The 23,017-nt window shown below is 43.6% G+C and overlaps 1 protein-coding gene and 1 long non-coding RNA gene across 3 annotated transcripts in view; one reads left to right on the top strand and one right to left on the bottom strand.

Moving 5' to 3' along the window:
• Positions 1 to 23,017, top strand: part of LOC149372009 (uncharacterized) — a 32,405-nt gene that overhangs the window by 5,071 nt on the left and 4,317 nt on the right. The window lies entirely within an intron of this gene.
• Positions 1 to 23,017, bottom strand: part of LOC149372010 (cytochrome P450 3A14-like) — a 30,543-nt gene that overhangs the window by 6,199 nt on the left and 1,327 nt on the right. For both annotated transcript variants that reach the window (XM_089566373.1, XM_089566374.1), the window contains exons 2-10: positions 14,538 to 14,657; positions 12,151 to 12,247; positions 11,480 to 11,532; positions 7,701 to 7,797; positions 7,010 to 7,135; positions 5,587 to 5,824; positions 4,224 to 4,354; positions 1,310 to 1,397; positions 135 to 204 (exon numbers count right to left, since the gene is read on the bottom strand). In XM_089566373.1, coding sequence (XP_089422499.1) covers positions 135 to 204; positions 1,310 to 1,397; positions 4,224 to 4,354; positions 5,587 to 5,824; positions 7,010 to 7,135; positions 7,701 to 7,797; positions 11,480 to 11,532; positions 12,151 to 12,247; positions 14,538 to 14,596 — 959 coding nt within the window. In that variant the 5' untranslated portion in view covers positions 14,597 to 14,657. The remainder of the gene's footprint in view (positions 1 to 134; positions 205 to 1,309; positions 1,398 to 4,223; positions 4,355 to 5,586; positions 5,825 to 7,009; positions 7,136 to 7,700; positions 7,798 to 11,479; positions 11,533 to 12,150; positions 12,248 to 14,537; positions 14,658 to 23,017) is intronic.

The following is a 23,017-nucleotide window of genomic DNA, read 5'->3' as shown; positions in this document are numbered from 1 at the left end:
CAAACACAACTTATTGCTCAGAAAATAGGATTGCTTAAAAAAAATTATTTCACTGTTAGCCTAATTGACATGTTGGCTGTTTTTATACTTCAAGAATATAGATAGGAAAGATAACATCGTAAATAAGGCATTACCCAGCAACGAACAAGGTAGCTGCGTTGACGACAATCTCTGTGGTGGTCAGTACCCGAGGCTTTGCGATTACTGCACAGAAAAAGGCAAAGGAGAGCTAAAGCCATGACATATAAAATATATTGGGCGCGAATTCGCTAGCTTTAGGGGGGCATACTAAATGCATCTTAAAGAAGGAAATCGGTAGCACAGGGCAAAAGTCAAGATAATTATGGTTGCTTCCCATGATACATTGAGTTATATTTTGCGTTACGTCGTAGTTGCGTTCGGAAGAGTCGTTACGCCGTAAGCCTGTTCATTGTCCGAAGAAAGTCTTAGCGACACTGGTACTTGTATATTACTGCAGCTAATTAGAATTCCCTGCAACATCAAGCCGAAATTTCAAGACAAGGCTCATTTGTGTCAGCGTAGGTAGTTTGCCGTACGCGTGTTCGGCTTCACTAAACGAAGATAATAAAAATTAAATTTAAATTCACTTCCGTGGTGGGAACAGCCGTTTACGCACAATATTTTCCTCTTCCTGTGAGCTCTAGTGAGTACGGGAGACTTCAACTGGTAATTACATTGGTCATCATCGTCAGCGTCATCATCATCAGCCTAACTACGCCCACTGTAGGGCAAAGGCCTCTCCCAGGTCTCTCCAATGAACCCTTTCTTTTGCCAGTTGCGGCCACTCTTTCCCCACAATCTTCTTAATCTCATCCGGCCATCTAAATTTCTGGCGCCCCCTGCTGCGCTTGCTTTCCCTTGGAATCCACTCCGTTGCCCATAAGAACCAGCGGTTATCTCGCCTTCGCATTACATGCCCTGCCCAAGTCCATTTCTTCTTCTTGATATCGACTAGGATGTCATTAACACACTGCGCCAGCAAGGTGTGTTGCTGGGCGAGTTGGTTGGGGAACATCTTGAGAACAAACAGCGCTTACAGACAAAGGACCAGAACAAGAAGGACACACCTTGTGTCCTTCTTGTTCTGGTCCTTTGTCTGTAAGCGCTGTTTGTTCTCAAGATGCGCCAGCAAGGCATTATATTTCCTCACATACCTTTACTATCCATTACAAAAAAATGACAGGGTATACTCTTTAATCTGTGAAACATATACTCTTTAATCTATGTAGAAGCCTCCCATTTCATCACAGATGAGCATTAGAGCATTAAGACAAGGACATCGAATTACCGTTTTCATCGTCCGTCTCTTGGCGCCCTGGTTCTTCGTCAATGTATTCCGCTTCTAGAAGATTTTGAAGCATGTCATGTCTTCTGAACTATTAAGAAAGTATTATCCTGTCAATTACATTATTAAAACATACTCAACTTAGGAAAAGTGCTGGTTTTCTCAGGATGTTCAGCAACTTCACAATATTTATAAATAGTTCTGGTCCTGGAGTTGAATATTACCTTGGATAAAAGGGACAAAGAGGCGTTGCCGACAGAGTCACGACCCTCCCCTCCCCCAGTAACGCAATCCACTGGGCACACAACTATCGTGCATATATAGCGTATATTGTGCGCATCAGTATTGCGTTCACGGAACCTGTCATTTAAGAAACGACCTGTTTGTACCACGTATTGCATATCGCGTGAAAGACGTATCCAGAGGTATCCGATACACAACATGCATTGCCGACACACTTCACAAATCTTTTCGCGTATTTCTTTGTACAACCACTCATTTCTTCATTTCCCATTTCTGATTCACATACCAAGGAAGCTTCCAGGCGCCGAAAAAGCAAACTTCATCATTGCGCGTTGCAGTAGCTTATTCAGGTTATGGGACAAGTCGTGGTGGTACTAAATTGCGGAGATTTCTTTTTTATTACGTGGAGCTTTTCGTGACCTTAATTTCCTGAGGACACCTTCCGCGACAGAGGTAACATATGCCAGGGTAGCCAGCCTGCTCCAAACGTCTGCTCCATCGTAAAACATTTCATTGATGATGGTATTACTATTACAGTGATGTGCAATAACATTTCTCGCCATTTAGAATGGGCTCTATGGTCAGGTAACGTTGATTTCTCTTTTTTTTTCTGCCCTCGTCCTTTTGCGATAAGTATTTTATCTTCCAAACTGCACCAACAATCCCAATGTCTGATGTACACCAACTAGCCCACATGGGTACCTTGTAACAATCCCAAGTATCAACACTGGTAATCTTTATCCAGCTTCGCACGTGGGTGAAGGGGCGGTCAAGGCAGCCGAACGCGTAGCTAAGGCCGAAAAACTACGGCCGAGCGCTAGGGCACGTCAAACAGCGAAAGCAGCGAGAGACACTAAATGCACGACCCAGCACCAAAAATAGAAGACCCGGAACACTGCAGCACGTAAAGCAGCAAAAGTATCAAGGAACGCTGAACGCTCCACCTAGCAGGAACAAAAGACGGCTGTTGGCGCTGGCACCTCAAGCCGTGAAAGCAGCCACGGAGGCCATGCACGCTGCACAGTTCGAAGTATTTCTAGACGAGGCCGAAAGCGGTGCCAAATTCAGCGATCAGACGACCTGACTTATAGCCGAAAGCGGCTAGCGACATACAGGGTCTGTTCTGAAAGTAGTAGGACTGGTTTTTTCCTGGGCGAACGGACGGACGAGAGGCTGTCTGCGCGTGTAGGATCGTTGAAGGGGGATATTGGGAATGCTGGGGAAAATCGGCAGTAGGCTCTCGGCCGTTGAAGAGAGGAGGTCGCTTGTACTGTGAACCCCTGTCGAAACGTCTCGTCACGCAGAATCGTCGAGCGTTTACTGGATCAGCGATACGCGATCAAATTTTGAGTATATCTTGGTAAAACGGGCAAAGAGACTCACAAAATGATTAAGTAGGCCTACGGTGACGCTTCCATGGGTAGATCAGGTGTTTTTTGAGTGGCACAAGCTTTTCCGAGAAGGTAAGGAAAGAGTGGAGGAAGACGACCGCTCCAGACGCCCTTCAACCAGCAAGACCAACGAAAATGTGTAGCGAGTGAAACATTTACTTAACAGTGATTGTAGAATGAGTATCAGAATGATTACTGATGACTTGAGCATTCCTCAAACCCAAGTTTTCGAGATCGTGACAGAAAACTTCTCCATGAGGAAAGCGTGCGCGAAGTTGGTGCCGGGAGTGTTGTCAGAGGAGGAAAAGGCCAACCGGTAGGATCTTCTTCGTCATCTGAATGAGGACCCCGATTTTTTGTCCCGCACAAGGCGGCAACGCTGCCTCAGCCCCCCTACAGCCTCGACTTGGCCCCGCCAGACTTTTTTCTATTCCCGAGAATAAAATCGACGCTCGAGGGGAAACATCACGGATCGGTAGAGGTGGTTCAACAGGCCGTGACGAGGGAGCTAAACAGCATTCCGGTCCAGGCGTTCCTGGAGGCGTATGAAAACTGTAAAACTCATTGGCAGCAGCGTGTAGGTGCGGAAGGGTGCTACCTTGAAAAATTGTAATCGTTTGTACTATTCTCTTGAATAAATTTTGTTTAAAAAAATGAGTCCTACTACTTTCAGAACAGACCATGTATATGAGCTGTGCTATATTGCGATACACCTCTTCTTCAATGCATTTCATCTCCTTTCGTGTAATGTAGCCAACCGGGCGCCACCTGGTCAACCTCCGTGCTTTTGCTTTCTGTCTCTCCCTTCTTATCAATCACTTCGGCTCACACCAGCGCTATGATACTAAGATGTTTGGAGGGTACTGTATGTTGTGCGCATGATGAAAATTTATTGCATCTTTCGTGTTCACTTTGCTTCAAAACGCTCCTCTAAAACATTACCGGCGTTTTTCGACTCAGACTTGCTAGCAGCGAGTAATTTCAGCAGTTTCTTACAGATGAGAAACCATAAAAAGCACTGATGTTCGTCACTTGTTACATTCCTAATATTTATTAAACGCATATTGACGTGCGGTGCTTGTGTTTGCGAAGTGTGAAGCAGTATATGGTGCCTGAAATAAACCACAGTTAAACAAGGAAATTTTTGTTTCAAAAGCACTGCTTTGCCTTGCGTCGCTATTGACGCAACGCTTTCTTGTTTTTGATATTTTTGCCCGGAAATTTTATTGCGGATATAAAACTGTGATTGCGTGTGACATTATAATAGAAACCATATATCTTACCGAGGAATCTTTTCTTCTCGTCTCGACTGCGTCTTCTGTTGCATTCGACAGTGCCTGAAGTTTGAAATCTCGTAAAACAAGTGAGAGCCAGAAGAAGGGCTTCATAAGCGAACCGAGCATTGTTGTGCTCTCTGAAACAGAGAGATGCAATGACTCTTTAGGTGTGCAGACCTCTTGAATCCAAATCGGGAAAGGTGAATGGACGTATCATTAGAGCATACAAGTATTACATCACAAACTTCAATTTTCTTTCGCTTTACTCTCAACCTAGTATCGACTGTGTGGCGTTGGTTTGGAGACAGTCGAAACATCAGGTTGCCTCGTTTTGCGGTCTTGATGACATAAGTGATTTCACTGCCTAGCTTGTGAAACCTGAAAGGCGTTTGCCTAAAAGGTAATCAGCTTATCTTAGAAATAATTGTGAATTCCAGTTACCCAACAATGATAATAAGCAGAAACCTGTTTACTTTACTTACAATAAGCCTTACTGTTTACTTTACTTACATTAATTTACATTACTACATTAAGCATGTAGCTCTAAAAATGACGACGTACGTACATTTACTGAAGTAGTCATGAATTAATGCATACCGTTCTAAGCTCCTAAGTAAAAAAAGGTCAAGACACTGTACCTAATAGCAAATTATATTACGCGATAATTCTGGACAACAGATTTTTAGCGCGAAACCATTTATTAAAGTAATTTTCTTCATATAATGTAAGACACCCGCCCGCGGTGGCTCACTGGTTACAGCGCTCGGTTGCTGGCCCGAAAGACGCGGGTTCGATCCCGGCCGCGGCGGCTTAATTTCGATGGAGGCGAAATTGTAGGGGCTCGTGTACTGTGCGATGTCAGTGCACGTTAAGGAACCCCAGGTGGTCGAAACTTCCGGAGCCCTTCATTACGGCATGCCACATAGCCTAGTCGCTTTGGAACGTTAAGCCCCAATAAACCATATAATGTAAGATTTCACTATAACAATCAATATATCCGTAGGTCACACGACGGCACTTTTGCATTTTTTTTCCCCATTAACGTTTGTACTATCGTCGAAATCGTTCCCCATTGGTTTTCTGTGGCGGCCTTAACTGTTCGATGGAATCGATGGAAACACTCTAAAAGTAAGATTTTCCTACATATCAGAAGAACGAACCAATATTATCAATACTTCCGTAACAGTGTCTTACAATTTTTCGATTTTCAAATTTTTTGTCCGAGACTCTTGCACATGTTTTACTGTAACTAGAGAGGTGTAATCTGAAAGTTTCATGCACATCATATGGTACAAACTTATGCTGGAATTAGACAGTAGTCCGGTGCCATATTTTTCCCATTAGCACCAGCAATTCAAAAGCTACTCACGTCCGATAAAGTGGAATGGTCCCTTCATGAAACTACGGAAGACGGACTTGGCTACGCCCAGCATAGGATGATTGGGTTTTCCGAGAAAGTGCTCATCAATACCGAACAACCCTCGTGCGATGTATTCCATTGACAGTTCCTCGTATTTCGGCAGCAAGTCCACTTCTTGGCCCGAGCCGGCGTGGCTCTCCAGAGACCTGATAAACATATCCGTGTCTTCTTGAAGCGTGGGCATCATCTGCGCATCATGGCGGAGTTAAATACAAAGCCACTGAAGAAACACTGTATTACAGCCTTACACCAACCAAAACCTAAGTCACAGGAGCGGAGACCTTGAAGTCTTGTAAACCTGCGTACACTAACCCCATGGTGTTGCTGATAGACGAATCATACGTAACCAAGTAAAACTGTCTTTAATGTCGAATCTGGCTTCAAACCTCGGACTGTAACGAAGGAAAAGTCAGTGGCTTATCGCGCTGATGAGCCCTTTCCATGTGCAAAGTAGGGACGCACCCCTTCGTCATAGTAACAAAGCGTTACGTCTTGCTGCTCCATTCCCCTCACCTCAAATCCATTGAAGTTATATCTCTATCGTAAGCTCCAATGATTATGTTCTCAAGAGACCGTATTCTCACTTATACGGCATGTGTTGAAACGCGGATAAACATCCTGTATATCTGCAGTTGGATGCGTGGACTTGCTTCATGATAATTTTTGAAATGTCTTGCCCGCAACTGCGCTATGTGAATTGCCTTAGAACGACTACAAGCATTAAGCAAAAAAACATAACGTACAAGCGAAGACGACAGATTACGGCCGATTGAGAAAGTGCTTAGGGTCGCCTTGTGTGTGCAAGCAACTCTGCGTTCCTTTTGCTGCTTCACCTTGCTTGCTTTGGGAGCTGTATTTATTGTTTGCAATGCAGTGTTTATTATCAACATCTTAATTATTGTGCGTTTTAATCTTGCTGTATTTTTCATTGCCTCGCACGAAAGTGTCTACTGTAATATTTTTTACCACCTCGTTGTTCAGCTTCATAGCGACAGGAACCATACAACACGAACGCTTTCAGAGGAACACTGTTTCAAATGACGCATTTCACTTTTCTTTCAAGAAGTATCTTTTCGTTTTTGATTGCACTGTCATGTTTTCCTTGGTTTGGTCCTCCCTCCAACATTATTGTTTCTTGAAAAAAAAACCTTTGGCTCAAGCTAGGTCACCTCCAAGATACGCTTTAATTTAAAATTAGATAAACCTCATGCAGCTGCCTGCGCCTATTAATAATAGAGTGTGGCATAAACAGTCCTGCCCCTTAATAGTATATCTACTTGGCAGTCCTTGGTGCATTCATGAAGCAAACGACGTTTCTAAATCACGTTAGTATAGTTTCTAAATTCAATTGGTTAGATGGAAATTGGTTTACGATCTTCAGCTTGGCAGAAGTAAACCCATAAGCTACGGCACTCCTCAGGCTTTTCCAACGAGGAGAGGTTTCATTCATTATCGAGAGCCGCAGGACCGGATGCTTTTCTTCTGTAATCATGATTACCTGCGTGAAAGAAATAGTTTTTTTTTAATTGTGTACACTGTTGCAGATCAGCGGCTGAACCGCTGAGGAAACTATCATAGTCAGCTCTCTCTCTCTTCTAACTTAGTAAACGTTTTGTGACATATTTGTCCCGAAGAGAAAATGTGAGAGTAACGTGTTCTTATGCGCTTTGCTCCACGCCCAATTGAAAGCTCGAACTTGGTTTACTAGCAGCTAATTCCACGCCATACACATTCAGCAACTTTGGTGGCTTGTGCACTGTTCTCATTTAGCATCGTTTTGGGACTGCTCCAGCGTAAACCAATAGGCGATAACAGAATTAAATAACATTTTGAGATAAGATTTTGCTTCCGAAATCGACCAGTGAGGGAGGTACCTTAAATATGTCCTCACTGACCCTTTAATAGGTGGTTGTGATGGAGCCCGCAAAGACGTCTGAAATAGGCAAGATAACTCTCATTCCCAGTGAAAATAGCTGCTAGAGTTCTTGTTTGCTTTATTGGAAAGGGCTCGTAGGTCAAATTGAAGCTTCGAGGCTTGAGGATGGCAATGAATCGGTACTCACACCGCGATCCACAAAATTCTGGAAATTCCGGACGCAGACGTACTCGATGAAGTCGAGATCTTTCAGTGCCACAAAGGGTACGTCACCATTGTAGAATCTGGAGACAATATATAATGGTTTGCTGGCGCAGCATTCCCAAGCAACATCGCAAAAGAAAAATGGTTTGATTGACGGTAATAGCGGACACGTAAGCAACTAAAGCTATCTTGGGCAAGAGCAAAAAATGATCTCTTCTGGGTCATGCTAGACGTTACAACAGATCATGTCACAGGGATGAAACTGAGGTTTTCAACGAATGGTATTCCGAAAGCTTGAAGCTGGTAACTCAATTTAAGAACCTGAATAAAGCAAAACTGCTCACTTAATAACAAAGCGACGTACACATACTTTTTTAGAAATTTCTGAGTATCATTAGCCACAAAGCTCAGCAGATAGGGAGCAATAATTTTTTATAGTTCTTGAAAACCAAATTTTCAACCAATCTGGCTTGAAAAACTCGTCTGCATTTGTTTAGGATATGCATGCGTTATGTCGGAGGCACGAATTTTTCAGAGCACATAATCAGTAAACGATGCGAAAACACAGAAAATGAAAATGATGTGTTTAAAATAAAATATGTTCTTATTTTCTTTCCGTCGTCCAAGTGCCACCGTAGCATATTCCTCCGTCACTGCCTGCCGCACAATGATAAGCTGACCTCTTCAATTTTTCCCGAGGGAATGTTGATACCGCCTTAAAGGGGGTCGTACTTTACTTGGTCTCGCAGAGATTACACCGCAGCATGAACATGACGTATTTCCCTGTCCGGCAATAGTTGCTATTCCATAACTAATACGCGTATATCTGACACAGACCTCTTAATACTATTTTTCGAGAAATTTTAGAAAAAGAGTTAAAACTTTGTTGCATTGATTGAATGTGCATTTCCCACACTGTAACAGCATGAGAGAGCTTGCAGAATTTGGTAATAAATAAATATGTTCTCCTTTTTGGCTGTTGTAAAGCACTAAATGCTTTAGCTCCCATCCTTGGCAGATTCAGGCGGACATTGAAAGGTGTGGGGACGCCTTCGTCCCCTGCGTTCGCTTTCCCGCATTGCACACCCCACTGTTGTTAGCTCCCCCCGAAAAGCACTCCTCTCGGTTCGGTTACTTTTAACTAACAGGGGAAGGCGCTCGCGTCGCAGCGACACCAGCGCCACGGATGGCGTTTTGCTGCGCGCGCGCGAGGGATAGCTGGCTCTCTTCTGCTCGGCACCGGGATAGCTCGCGGACGTTTCGCGAGCCGCTCCGCTCTTCGCCGCGGGCGACGTCGTGTGGAAACATGTTCCCCTCAGCTCGTCCCGTCCGGCCTCGGAGATATTTCCTCTGCCCTACCGTGGGCGAATATTCGCTCGTAACCGTGCTGGTGAGTCGGACATCCTCGATTCCTCAGTGTATTTTGTTGCTAGCTGGCGTTATTGTTGTTATAGCAATCAATGCCTTGTTTGTGTCAGCCAGTGTGTCGTTCCTTTGTTCCCGCAGAGCAAGGCCCGCCGTGGTCGGCGAGCGCTCGGTAGCGTACGCGACCACGGGGTGCGGTCCGGGCGGTTTTGAACTATGTCAGCCGCGCTTAAACGGGGAATACGTGTTTATCTCCCCAATTTTAAACCCCACAAAGGGAACTGCAGCAAACCTGAGGGCGAACGTGAAAGCCAACATGAGGTCAAACATAAGGCCACATTTGAAGCCGAACTTATCCGAAAGCCTTAGAAATTTTGTCTTAACGGTATGCAACAGGAAAAAAAAAACAATTGCTTCAATCAGGATTCGGGCTACTGACAGCGCGAAGAGAGAAGCTTAGTTTGCTGGTGATTTTGACTACTCGGTCGTCGCTTCATTTTCATTACCATCAGGATGATACATTACGTACACAAGAACCGTCAGACGCACTGTAACTCTCGTTTCTAGAAAGGATACAATTTTTAACTGCCTTTGAGGTTTTAATTTACCTGAGCCACTCAAGTGCCGGATCCTCAAGCAATCGCTTTTTCAAATATCTGCTAACTAGAAAAGTGTCAAGATCAGCGTGATGCAATGTCATCGTGCTACTCGCCTCTATACTGTGCAAGCCCAAAGCCATGGCAAGTTCTTAAGGTACACCATCCTCGTTTTCAGTTGAGGGATCTGATGTCATAGGGGGTCAATCGAAAAATCCTTAAGAGCAATTCCCAAGACGTTCCAAAAGAAAAAAAAACGCGCCCCGGCACGCCAACAAAGAGCGCTTAATCGTTTCATCCTTTCTGCAGGGAAACAGTGGACTTCCAATGGCACGAAAAATCACTTCTCTTACAACAACGTTTTTTTACAACACAGTGGCGCTCTGCAATCGGAATAAAATGTTGTTGTTTTTTTTCTGCAGCAGAAATTATCTTTTTTTTTAACCATTTTTAACACATCTTGCCATGACTGTATATTATACATGTTCCTGAACAGTAAAGGAGCAAAGAGGGATTGAGATAAATCCTGGCAGATGTTCTTTCGATTCAGTTGGTTGAGATAATCACTGGAAAAGCGTGGATACAGAAAACAACAGGATTATACAACGTGATTAAAATATCCACGAATAGCTCTTTCACTGCCGTCTGATGTGATGACAAATGCGGCCAAACTCCGCCCACTCTGAACTGAATAACAGCCGTTAAAAGGTGGTCTCTAACGTCACTAAAGAAAAAACATCTGCTTACTAATTGTAAAACAAATACATAGACCAAAACTCCAGTCACGGACCCACCGCAAAAGGCTTTCGACTTTTCTGCTCCAGGGAGGACCCTCACGCGAACACTGCAAGCACTCCGCGCAGATTTTCACATTTAGACGCGAAAAGGGCAGAACCTACATTGCGTACCAGGGTTTTCTGACCCAGAAAATATTGCAAACTGTGGTACGACCTAACACTGACAGGCTCAGTTTATTAAATTCTTCTCTTTTGTCTCGTAATTCTGCAGTCTAGCCAGTAGGGCTCTCTGCCACAATAAAATGCTGCAGGATGTTGGACTCGATGATCACATGGCAGCCTCTCGCGCGGCGAGTTCGATATCGTCGCTTTAATTACCTCTCATTCCTCCCCATAGCGCCAAGAAAAACTGATTTGAGATAAGGAAGGCGCAGTATGCGCCTCTCTAATTTCTCGTAGTGCACCCCCACCTTGCTATGAGCCGAGGGAAGTGTTCAGCTAAGAAAAGCAGCTGATGGCTCTTCAGGAGTAGAGTGCAGGTACGAGTGCCACCGCTAATAAGACGCTCTAGAATGCGTTACGCCTTTCCTAGAATGCTTTTCATGCATTCATCCACTCTCGACAACGAGATCGACTGTTATTTTATTTTTATGTTCGGTCATCTCAGCTCGTTAAATTCGTCTGAGGCGATATTTTTCTCACTCTTTTATAACCTATACAAAGAGCCTTGTATCGTTACAAATTAACGTATCCTGTGAAAAGGTGCACAGCCTTTGAACTCTAAAGCTAAAGGAGTTCGCTTCTAGTCTTTGTCACTGGGCTATACTAGTGTCTGGAACACCCAGGGAAGTGAAGGCGAGAGTTTCTATATTTTTGAGAAATTTGACACCCCACGATGCAAAACGAACCACTCTACATTATTCAGAAGGGAAGCAGCTGTGCTGTGCCAGGTTCAGCTACTTCGCCGACCGATAGTATCAGTGGGTTTAAACATAACTAGTAGGTCAGATGGGTCAGCTTCCGCTGACCAATGAGAAGTCCAAAATACATAAATAATACGATACCCAAAGATATCGCCGTACTTTAGGAACCACTTCTCCAAAACCTTGTGCTGTGGCTGCATTTTTTCAGAAAAGAGAAAGCTTTTATCAAATTTCCGCCGAGATTTTTCAAGGCAGAAGTAATTTTTCCGCACTAAATAAATTTATGCTATACAGCTGAAGAAAAAGCTCTTTTTGGAGCGATCATGGCAAGAACATCGCATTTAATTACTTAACATGTCATCACAGAGCGAGTGTACACTTCAAAGACTGCGTTAGAAATTTCATTGATATAGTCTATAAGATTTAATTTATATTTTGCTTGTTTTCGTTTTTCATGTTTTGGTGTGTTTTATTGGGAGTAGAAGCCGGCAAAAAGACATGCTTCTTCCTTCCGCCAAATTCTTTCAAGAATGTTTTTAATTTAAAGCCCAGCGTTATCTTATGACGCATTTATGGAATAATATAATTTTTGCCCTTGTGTAAATCTTTAGAAATAGTTGCGTTTTTAGTTCTCTTTTTCAGTGTGCCGGTTTCTGCCTGGGATGAAAACTGACAAACGTCGTAAGAGCTTCAGTGCCCTGAACTCAGCTATTCATGAGTGCACGTGCGTCTACTTCAGGTGGCGGACCATTGTGGATCGTCATTTGGGCTCACAGGTCCTTCCTAGAAAGCATGCCAGCATGAACTCTCACCAAGGATTGGTATTCCCAGAGGTTTCCCCAGAGGAGATTCGGCTTCGGCCCGGGTATTCCAATCTTCTCGAAGTAAGAAAAGTGACGCCGGCGCCATCTGAAATAAAAGCTTAATTTGCAGATAACAGCTACAGAAAATTTACTGCAAGATATCAAGATGCAAAATATCGATTCAAGTAAGGCATGAAGTTGGGCTAGTTGGTTCTTGGAACCAGTCATAATAAAAACTACGCGAAGAAGATAGGACAGCAAATGCCTCTTCTTGTTGTCCTGTCTGCGCGCAGTTTTATTATGAGTGATTCCAAATATGGGAGGTGATTTTGTTATCTGCTTGTTTCATGAAAAGTACATGCTTAATGGTGGATGGTGAAAATAGTAGTCTCACCATATAAGCAATTGCGAAAAGAATGTTCCTAATAATGAGCACCTAAAAATTATCCATGGTCCTTAAGTAGACTAAAAGAGAGAATTTGTTAACAGCGAAGTGGAGGTTGGTAGTTACGGGAACATGTCACTGTGTTACGCGTCCCTGTGTTTGAGCTTCTGTATTTACAGAACTTATTTTCGAAGGCCAGTTGTTCATATATCTTTCGCACGGTAGTCCATTTCTCCGGGTTTTGTTTTATGAAAACCACATCTGTACCTAAGGTAAAAAGTGCACTAAAAGAATAAAATGATACACTGCAAAAATGTCTGACGCACTAACAGGTTTGAATGCGATTTCGCTTGACGACTGATTAAATCATATTCTCGTTGCATCTATCACAACGACAGGAAGGAAGGAAAGTGTACGCCATGAACGCGATGAGCCACGTATTTGAGACTCTCTCTGCATTTTTTCATCATTACAGAGTGCGCCCAGCCTTCTTTTCTTCAGGTTTCATTCTTCAACAACATGTTGTTGGTTTGGACGCGTGTAAGCTGGTAGTAGCGTGATCGCGAGCATACTTACGATGTTCAGGAGAAAAGAACGATTGTTGAAAACTAAAGCCTGCCCTGATGTCTCTTTTCTTTGAGCTCACTGACCAACGCACAGCCCCTAAAATATCTTGTTACTCGAGAGATTACCACCATGATGCAAACTACTTTGGCTTAGGTTGTCAGTATATTCATGCTTTTAGAGAAATGTTTTCCTCATGCCGAAACATAAGTAACACCCAACAATAATATATTGACACTATAGGGTCAATATATTAAGCATTTTTTCAAGTGGAACTGCGCTGTACAAAGGGATAAAGGCGAAGACAAAGCAAATACAAGGGGGGGGGGGGGGGGGTTAAACTCATCTGTAATGGACACTGCTTAGGGAGTATATACAGAACACAAAAGTATTCAGAAAATTGAAAGGCGGTAAAGATGCACAACCGCAACGCTGACATCATCTCATCAATATTCACAAATTCTGGTAAAAGACTTTATTCTCCGATGAGGCCACCGACTAAGTTCTCACACAGTGATCAAAAGCTTAAGAAATTCATGCGTCTCGCTTATTTTCTCCTTCTGGTTCTGTAACATGACGGTATCTATAATTATGATTTTACAGAGGCAATCTCCGGAGTTCTTTCCACAGGTGAGCACATCGGTACACAGTGCCGAGATTGCCTCTGTCAACCTTTATATACAAAGACCATCGTGTTGCACAAGAGCGATAATTTAGAGAGATAACCGAGGCACATGTATTATGAAGCGAAGGGATGGCTGCGCGAACACTCCGTGAGTGGGACTATCTGAAAACAAAGTAATTTTCTTATGTGAAAATATATCAGATGATGCCGGTGTAGCTGTTGTGCCTCTTTATCGCCTTCCAGCATTATGAATACTTTTGTGTTTTTTTGTATAATCCTGAAGCAGTGCGCATTAAAGCCAGTTGAAGGCCTGGCCAGCAGCGCCCTTGTGTACGTCTTGTCATCGACTTTGTTCTCGTGTGTAGCACTGTTCCACTCAGCAAAGTGGGTTTCTATATGTGAGTTATTTAACCGAGCCTTGAAGGAAGTGAGGAATTAAGTCTGTATGATGTTAGGAAATAGTGTCCTAAGCGCAATTTCAATTCTTGCTTGAATGTAGGAGCACAACGTTTTAATCCGACTAATAACAAACATCGCTCCTTACTGCAGGACCATGACAGGGAAAACCCGCAAGTTTTCATATACCGCAATGTAAACCCCATCGTCTGTAGTTCTAAAGGTCGCCTCAATTGGGGAAGAGTGCAATGAATCAGATGGAAGAGTATTAAACAGACAATTCCTTGCTTCGCCAGTACATCACGCTCAAAGCTTCGCTGCGTCCTATCCTCTCCGCAGGAGTACTGGGGTGCCTGTCCCAATGAATGAACAACCTGTACCTTTCATAACGCCGTGAAATGATGTGCAAGCAGATGAAGAACTTACATCAGCAGTGCGACCAAAGCAGCCAGAAGTAGGGTCAGCGTAACAGCAACCGCGAACATAGCGACAACTTCGGTCTCTCTTAGGGGTACGAAGTTAACCTCGCAGTGAAGAAACGTTATCCTGCGAAATAAGGCAATGAGTCGTCAGTCTGGGTTGCAGCATCAAGTGCACCTGATTACTCGCACGTAGCTTGTTTCATTGACAAGATATCTCTGATAAATACCCCCCGATAAGTCACTGATTCATGAACAGTGGTCAGTTGCCTCTCTCTGTCCAGTAGCCGCCAGCACCATAGGTTGTTTTCTTTATTATTTTCATGCGTTGTATTTTAATATTTGTGTTTCAGAAACTTTTAGGAACTATAAATTATATTTATTAGCTTGTTAAAGCGAAACAATTAATATACTGGACTAGGTCCCGTCGTCAAACTGTAACGGGAGCCCGCTTGCAACCAATAAAGACATTAGCCAGATTAGTTAGGTGTGACAAATTAAACGTCTAGGTGAAAAAAGCAGGTGATAACATATAACGATTACAATCGCTGACATTATCAGAAAGAATATAATATGCAGTAAATAAAAACACCCTTTGCCGCTTATAAGTAGAAGACAGCCTACCAGTAAGTTTAAAGGTGCCCTAAAGAGGAATCTGAACTCGTATTTTTACCGCTGGAACTGGATCTACACGTTCCGAGCGTTCTTAGAAACTTCGAATTAAGACACACTACGGCCGATTTCTCTAATTTAAATCCGATTAAACGTCCCGGCTTTCGCCTTTCTTTTTTATTCCCCGCAGACGGTGGGAAGAGTCAAGCAACCTTTCAACCGGTCCCGTGGCGGCTAGCCGCTCTGCCATCGGCGGAGTGATACGTAGTGATCGGCGAAAGCAAAGAGTCCACGCGCATTTTTATTTCTGTGGGCCTAATTTCTAGCTGTGTAGTCTCTGACTAGATCTATCTGTTTAGGGAAACCTGAAAAAAAAAAACAGAATTAAAGCGAAAGCAAAGCCGCCACACGACTGTCTGAAAGGCACTCCATGTGTTGGTCGACTCCTTACACCGTCTGCGGGAAATAAAAAAAAATGCCGGGCGCCGGACATTAATGCGATTTAAATTAGGGAAATCGACCGCACAGGTCAATAATTCGCACTTTCTAAGAATGCTCGAACGTGTAGATCGAGTTCCCGCGGCAAAAAGACGAGTTCAGATTCCTGTTCAGTGCACCTTTAAAGTAGCTAAAGTAGAAAGAAATTAATTGTTAGCATCTCAAAAAAAAAATGAGCGTAAAATAGTAAAGGATACAACAGTATAAGAAAGTACAAAAAGTAGCATCAATAAACAAAATGCATCTTTCTCGCTTTCTTTCAGAATCACGGGAATTGGGTGACTTATTAAAGGGACACTGAAGAAAAATTGAAGTTGGCTTGTATCGACAGAATACCCGCTCCTGATTACAAAAACGCCACTCATGCTGACAACAAAGCTCTTGTAACGTAGAAAAGAGCAAGAATCAAAATACAGATATCGCCGCCAGAGGCTAAACTCGAAAGTACAAGCGTGATGACGTCATAGGACAAAACAGTGTTGCTAGAACCAACACTGGGACACGAGAAGCCACGATTCACTGAGGCGCAGCCAATGCGTGTGAAAATCTTTTTGACGTCGCCAGATGGCGCCACGTACCCGGCAGCTATGAGCGCGTCTGCAGCATCGGGGCCAGTCAGCGCCTGCTCACCGGCGGTAGGCGGGCTCCCGGTTTTCCGTTAACGGTAACAAGGTACACGGTATGCTAAAGGTGTTTATTTGCGAGAACTTCGTTGACGACTTGAAGCACGGGATCCATCGTAACGCTGGCAAAACGCCGGTGCAAACGTAAACGAAGCGACGGTAGCGACGGCCGCAATAGCCAACAGATGCCTTCATCGTGCTGCCGGCGGTAGCTTTCTTTTCGGCTGCTGCTAGGCCGCTCTGCTGGCTGCCAGAAATCACGGAGTCTGCGTTACGTCATGTGCACGTCATGTTCACGTCACTTAGTCCTATGCCGTCATAAGAAAATCCCAAGTTTGAATCAGAGTGGTGGGAAAAACTTTTTCAACTTCGAATCCAAATTTTTTAAAAATAAATGCATCTTTCGCTGCCGGCCAAGTGGCAACAAAGCCATGAAATGCCGAACTATCGGATTTTGCTATAAAAAAAATATTAATAGAGCTCTCCTCACTGTTCCTTTAATATCCCGTCGTAGTGTAAACCAGAACGCCACACAAGTAAAATGAACTCTTCGTACCATAATTTGTAGGTGCCTATTGTAAAAGATAATTATTGTTTAAAGCAAGCCTGGCGGCATTACTATTTTCTTAACACATTGGGGTCGCAGGGAGGTAGATTGATTTCTATAAATAGCAATGTACGAACTAAGGATTTAACGAGCTTCTCTAATTGCATGGTTTTACACTGACATTTGTATAACTGATGGTACAAATTAAAAGTTAGCATCCTATCAGGCTGGTTTTGCAGGACTTGAAAAGAGCGAAGGTGGCATACAAAAGAATGGCCCCAGCATTCAACGCAGTGAATAATGTATGACCGCATGAACGTATCGTATAAAATAAGTATTTTATAGTTAAATTCGTAGCTTTGAAAAAATCCTTAGCCGCATGAAATTGTCCGTCTAGATTTAAATATGCGAGGAATAAGTTTTATGTTTTCATTCCACTTCAATGGCAAAGTCATTAACGGGAAAACTCACAGATACTAGTACGAAATGATTACACAGAGAGACTCATCGAATGTAAGACCATGACAACTGATGATATGTGAATGAAACAAATTTAATTTTGAATGCATTAACAAGCAATCGATTGGCATATGCTACAAGTTCAAAAAAATTAAGGGGACACTATCTCTACCTTTAAGGGTATAAGCTATAGCGTTAACAGCTCCCTTTAGCGGTTTCTCGTCACACACAGCCGTTGTTCTTCGTACACACTGACACATTTCTCACAGTTATGATAACTCAGTTTCTCCATTTTTGACTTTTAACTCTTTCATATTGCAGGTTATGCGTATAATGTTCCTTAAGTATAAACACACATACTACTCACGGCACTGCACACACAATCACACGGTCTGAAAACTAAACATTTCCAGAGTATTGCCTGTCTGGTTGCGTCTGATAACTTGTAATGAACTCTGACACGTCCGCAAAGAAGAAAATGCGCCATTAACCATCACCGCACAGCCCGGCAACGTGATACAGCTTTAACCGCCACAGTCGATGTCCTCCCCCCCCCTCCCCCCCGCTCCTTCCCACCTCCTCGTCTCCCAGCATCCTACACCTCCCCGCTTTCCTTATTTCGGCCTCCTGTTCCCCCACCCTGCATACTTAAAGGCGCTAGCCACAGCTCCCAGTCAACCCTGAAGCAAGGGCCGAGCAGGCTTAAATACGTTGGTGTTCAAATTAGCAAGTTTTGGTTGGAGACGTGTCAGAGTTTAATATAAAATCACATGACCAGTAGCAGCGTTCTAGCCGGACCACTGGTTCCGCACTGATAAAACTTTATACCGCTCGCACGCCATCTATTGGGCCAGCGGCGTACATCAGATCGCGCTCTCCTTCCTCCATGAGATCGCGGATATTTTCCGGTGACCGCCGCATGCCAGCGCCACTATGCCACATCAAGTACAGAGGACGTGAAACGCTTCCAGTCATACACACGTAACATGGGTTGTCTCGGTACAACGCCTACGTGACGTGGGTTTTTTGAGAAGACACCGACACTGACTTTCACGCTGAACGGGAGCCTTAAAGCCGTTGCTTTAAAAGTTCAATCGTTGTTGGGTTCAGAAATTAAAGTATTTAAACGTTTGTCGGAGTAAATGTCAGTTACGTGATCAGCGGCAAGTAATTTGAAGGCTCAAAGCAATTCAGGGCGTCGTTAAACGTGCACAGAAAAAGTGTTGAGTAGCGAGAATGATAACTACAGTGGTTTCAGAATGTACCTCTGAAATGCTTAGTTAGATTCCGTCTTTTAAGTAATTATGAAGTTTGGTTTAAGGTTTATGGGGGTTTAATGACCCAAAGTGACTAAGGCTATGAGGGACGGGCTATGACAGGCTGTGAAGGACTTAGGCTATGAGTGGCTGTGGCCTTAACGCCGTCGTTAAAGGCTCTGGAATTTTTGTCCACCTGGGATTCTTTAACATGCACTGACATCGCGCAGTGCACGGGCCTCTATAATTTCACCTCCATTGAAATTCGACCGCTGCGGCCGGGATCGCACCCGCCTTTTTCGGGTCAGCAGACTAGCGGCGTAACCACTGAGCCACTGCCGCAGCTGGTAAGTCTGAAGCAGTTGTATTTCTCATGTTTTTGTTTGTCATACACAGCGGATCAAACATGGTTCAAGGTGATCAGTTTTGTCGGGTGCTTTCAATGGGACCACAAAAACTTATTCCACGTAACCGCTTTTATCGATGGCAGTTTTAACTGCTTAGTTGAACGACAAGAGTAAGTTCGATCTAGTAGCCCAGGCGGCCACCCCACTGGATTGACAAAAGGATGTTAAATTCTGGAAGCTGACATGTTATCCGGTTTTAAACTTGCCTTATGATTATTTCTCGGAACAAAAGGACGTGTACAAGCCAGTTCATATGTACCTATTAAAGATCGGTCGTCATTTTTTAAATTAAACATGATGTTAATCAGTCAAGGATCTCAGATACTGGGTAGGCAATGAGTTTTTTTTATTATTTATTTATTTATTAATACTGCAATCCCAGGAAGGGATTTTCGCAGGGTGAGCATACAGAATATAGGTAAGTACAAATATTAAGAAAAAAAATTACAAAGGCCACAAATTAATAATAAGCAACAAAAACACAACAGCAAAAATGAAAGGCTCAATGACGTAACACAGCAAAAAAGTACAATAAGGTTTGGGGCATATAAATACACTACTATCAAGTCATCAGTGAACATGGTCAACAGGGAATTAATTAAATGAAGAAAGAGCACCAAAACGATCACAATATTAAAATCAGGTCATAAAAAAATGGGAAACGGGAATGCATGACAGAGGACATTATTGTGTACTGAGGTTGCCGATGAATGATGTTACAGATAGCTGTAGGACTTCGTCGTTAGTAAGTTGATTCCACTAGTTTTACGTGATTACGATGGAAATTGTCTAGGAAACGGTTGCTCGTCCTTGAGAATAACGGTGACAACTGCAAAAGAGGGGCTTGGATACCAAAAAGGTTCTCGCGACAAGCGTTTCTAAACTAGACTAGATTGTCTAGATGAATAGGTAGCGTCGCTGAAGAAAGAATTGAACACAAATACCAACTATTTTTGTCTGTTTTGTAATATTCGTGTAACGTTAAGAGCCCGGAAGCGGCCGGAGTGGGTGAGGGAACAAACGCGGGTTAATAATAGATAGCTTAGTCGAAATCAAGAAGAAATGGGCTTGGGCAGGACATGTAATGCGAAGGCAAGATAACCGCTGGTTCTGAAGGGTAACGTAGTGGATTCCAAGAGAAGGCAAGCGTAACAGGGGGCGGCAGAAAGCTAGGTGGGCGGGTGAGATAAAGACGTTTGCTGGGATATGGTGGCCGCAGCTGGTAAAGGACAGGGTTAATTGGAAAGTCATGGGAGAGGCCTTTTCCCTGCAGTGGGCGTAATCAGACTGATGGTGATGATAAAAGTTTTTATAACGGCATGGAGGGCGGCGCAGAAATTGATTGCTCAAGAGAATCGCGAACGATAAACGGAGCTGATATCCCTGCTGATATTAGAAAGTCACTGCTGTTAGTCTTGATACCACCTATAATTATGGGATTTTTGTTTTTTTAGCTGAAGTTTCCATAACTGCATGTAGGGCGGCGCTGAAATTGATTGCTGAAGAGGAGGGTGAACGATCAACGGAGCCTATTGTCGTGTCTATATTAAGAAGGTCATTGTTTGTCACAAGCTAGGGTTGTTCATAATCTGCTCTGTTAATAAAAGGATCGTGTCTTGTTTTATATTTGAGCCATGGCAACTTATCTGAAAGTTTTAGTATTGAGTGTCATAACTTCCAAGGCAGAGGACATTGTTATCATGTTCGGTCAATAATTGTTCGGTGCTTTCAAGAAGTCAAGAAGAGAAACGAAGAGTCGAAAGCAGACCTAAAGAATCTGCATAGTGCTTGACCAAACTGAAGGTGATGAATTTCTATGGCGCAAGGGCAACTTTTGGGTTAGGAGCTCCATGGCATAGATATTTGTGTCCTCATAAGATAGAGTCAGGGACTCTTTTCCCAAGCATGTCACCTCAGATAAGCCAAGCACCAGGCTAGTGGAAAACTTGTACCCATTGCGTCACCGATGAGCACCCGGGCGGCACTGGTGATCGAACTCCGCTCTTCCCGCATGCGAGCCGGAGGCTCATACCACTAGGCCACCGCTGCTGTGTGTTTGCGCAAACAGCTAGAATTGAAATGCAGGACATAACGAGTATGTTTAAAACGCAGAACTGTTCACTGAGTGGAAGCGAAATATGACGACACAGTAAACATAACTCCGTGTTAAGTATTGTGTGCGTGCTGCAAAAAGAAAACGAAAAAGTCGGAGTCACTGGTGATCTGATATTCTCGGTTACCAATACGCGCAAGGCAAGAAAATGGGATATTCTTGACCACACAAAACCAAGGGAACAAGGGTCGATGGGAAGCGTCAGCGAGCTAGCCGACATTTCGACAAGAGCACTTCTCTTCGTTTGGGTTCGTATGGGCTATCTGTAGTTTTCTAGCTCTGAGTTTGCTGTCATCTGCTGAGGAAAATCTGAACTTCCTGTATTTCATCAAGGACAGTGCTTCAGGAAAACGAGCCTTTTGCTGTCGCTATTCTGATGTCACCGTGGCAGAGCGGGGGTTTCTGGTGTCTGATTATCAAAGCGGCGTTCTTCCGCGCCGTGAAGCGGGCATTGTTTTTTTTTGTGCGTTTTATTTGGAGCGTGATGGAGAACGTCGATGTCTGAAGTCTCTCCTGGGCAACCATTTTTGTTGCCAGCGGACTGCAAGACCGCTAACCAGTCTCCAACTTCAGCGCATGGATTGACCGTGACGTTGTTTCAACTATTATTGTTCGAGGTCAGGGTCCTTTTTCCGCAGCGTATTATTTTTGGCCTAGAGTGCTTTGTTTCCTGTCACGAGCATAAACTGTTGGGCTGGTTGCTATGATATATTTGTACTCATGTTTATAGCAAAAAAAGTACAAACATAATACAAAGATGACAAACAAGCGCCCTTTTTTATTATCTTTCTGTTGTCGTCGCTTTTCTACACTAAAAATATTCCATCCCTCAGCTGAGCTTTTTCGCCGCGCAGCTATTCAACCAGCGCCTCTATAAATTCCATACTAGATGCTAGACCTTCATTTTTTTTTTTGGTTTCGCCAGCTACCTCACCACTCAAATTCTCAAGTTCAGATTTGATTTCCCCTATTTTTTCTTCCGAGCTGCCCCGTCATGCTCGGGATAGTTTGCAGAAACTACGAAGCGAAAGAAACTTAATACGAAAGTGCGCTTGAATGTTTAGTTTCGAAAACTGCAAACTAAGTTGAAACTTCGCAGTAGCTGCGGCAACGCTGGCGTTACAAAGAAGGAATCAAGCCGCTGTAGCTCAGTTGCTATAGCGCTAGGCTGCTGACCCGAAAGAAGCGGGTTCGAACCCCGGCCACTGCGGTCACAATTCAATAGCGGCGAAATTCTAGAGGCCCGTCTACTGTGCGACATCCGTGCACGTTAAGGAACCCCAGGTGGTCGAAATTTAAGGAGCCCTTCACTACGGCGTCCCTCATAGCCTGAGTTGCTTTAGGACGTTGAACCTATACATAGTGTTTTACGTTCCATGAACCAAGGATTAAAAAAAAAAGTGGCTCATCGGAGCTGGGCGAAACCAACGACTTATTGTTTTTCGTCGTGTACGCTCCTGACATTATTTTTTAAATTGTGCCTAATAAGCTAATTAGCTAAATTAATTATACAAAATTTCTAATATTCACTTCACGGTCAAGTGCGTTACCTTAAGTTGTAGAGTGAGTTAAGAAAAAACCGATCCAGTTTTTTGCAGCAACGTATCTCCTGGCTGGTCCTGTTTTCCGGCATTTAATGAAAGACCGCGAAATATGAAAAAAAACCACCGGACTGCGCTCATGCGCTACGGTATTCGAGCGCCCCCACCGTGTTTCGAAAGAACGAAGCATGCGCGCTGACCGTGCCTAAGTGAGCGGCCGCCGCTCAGTTCGAAGGGCTGCTAAATGATAAAGATGAAAAAAAAAAAACGGAGGCTACCTTGAAATAGGCGACTTTACTGCCTTCCCTTCCATTTTTGGTTTGCCTATGTGATGGCTCGATAGAAATTGCGTCTTAATTGGCCGTCGATGGCCTGCTTATCGATTATCGCAGATAACGAAGCGCGCTTTCCGTGTTCAGGAAGAATGTGCG

The sequence above is a fragment of the Amblyomma mixtum genome, chromosome 1 (assembly GCF_055824585.1).
Source record: "Amblyomma mixtum isolate Tamu chromosome 1, ASM5582458v1, whole genome shotgun sequence".
Classification (NCBI taxonomy): domain Eukaryota; kingdom Metazoa; phylum Arthropoda; class Arachnida; order Ixodida; family Ixodidae; genus Amblyomma; species Amblyomma mixtum.
This window is presented reverse-complemented; position numbering and strand designations above follow the sequence as displayed.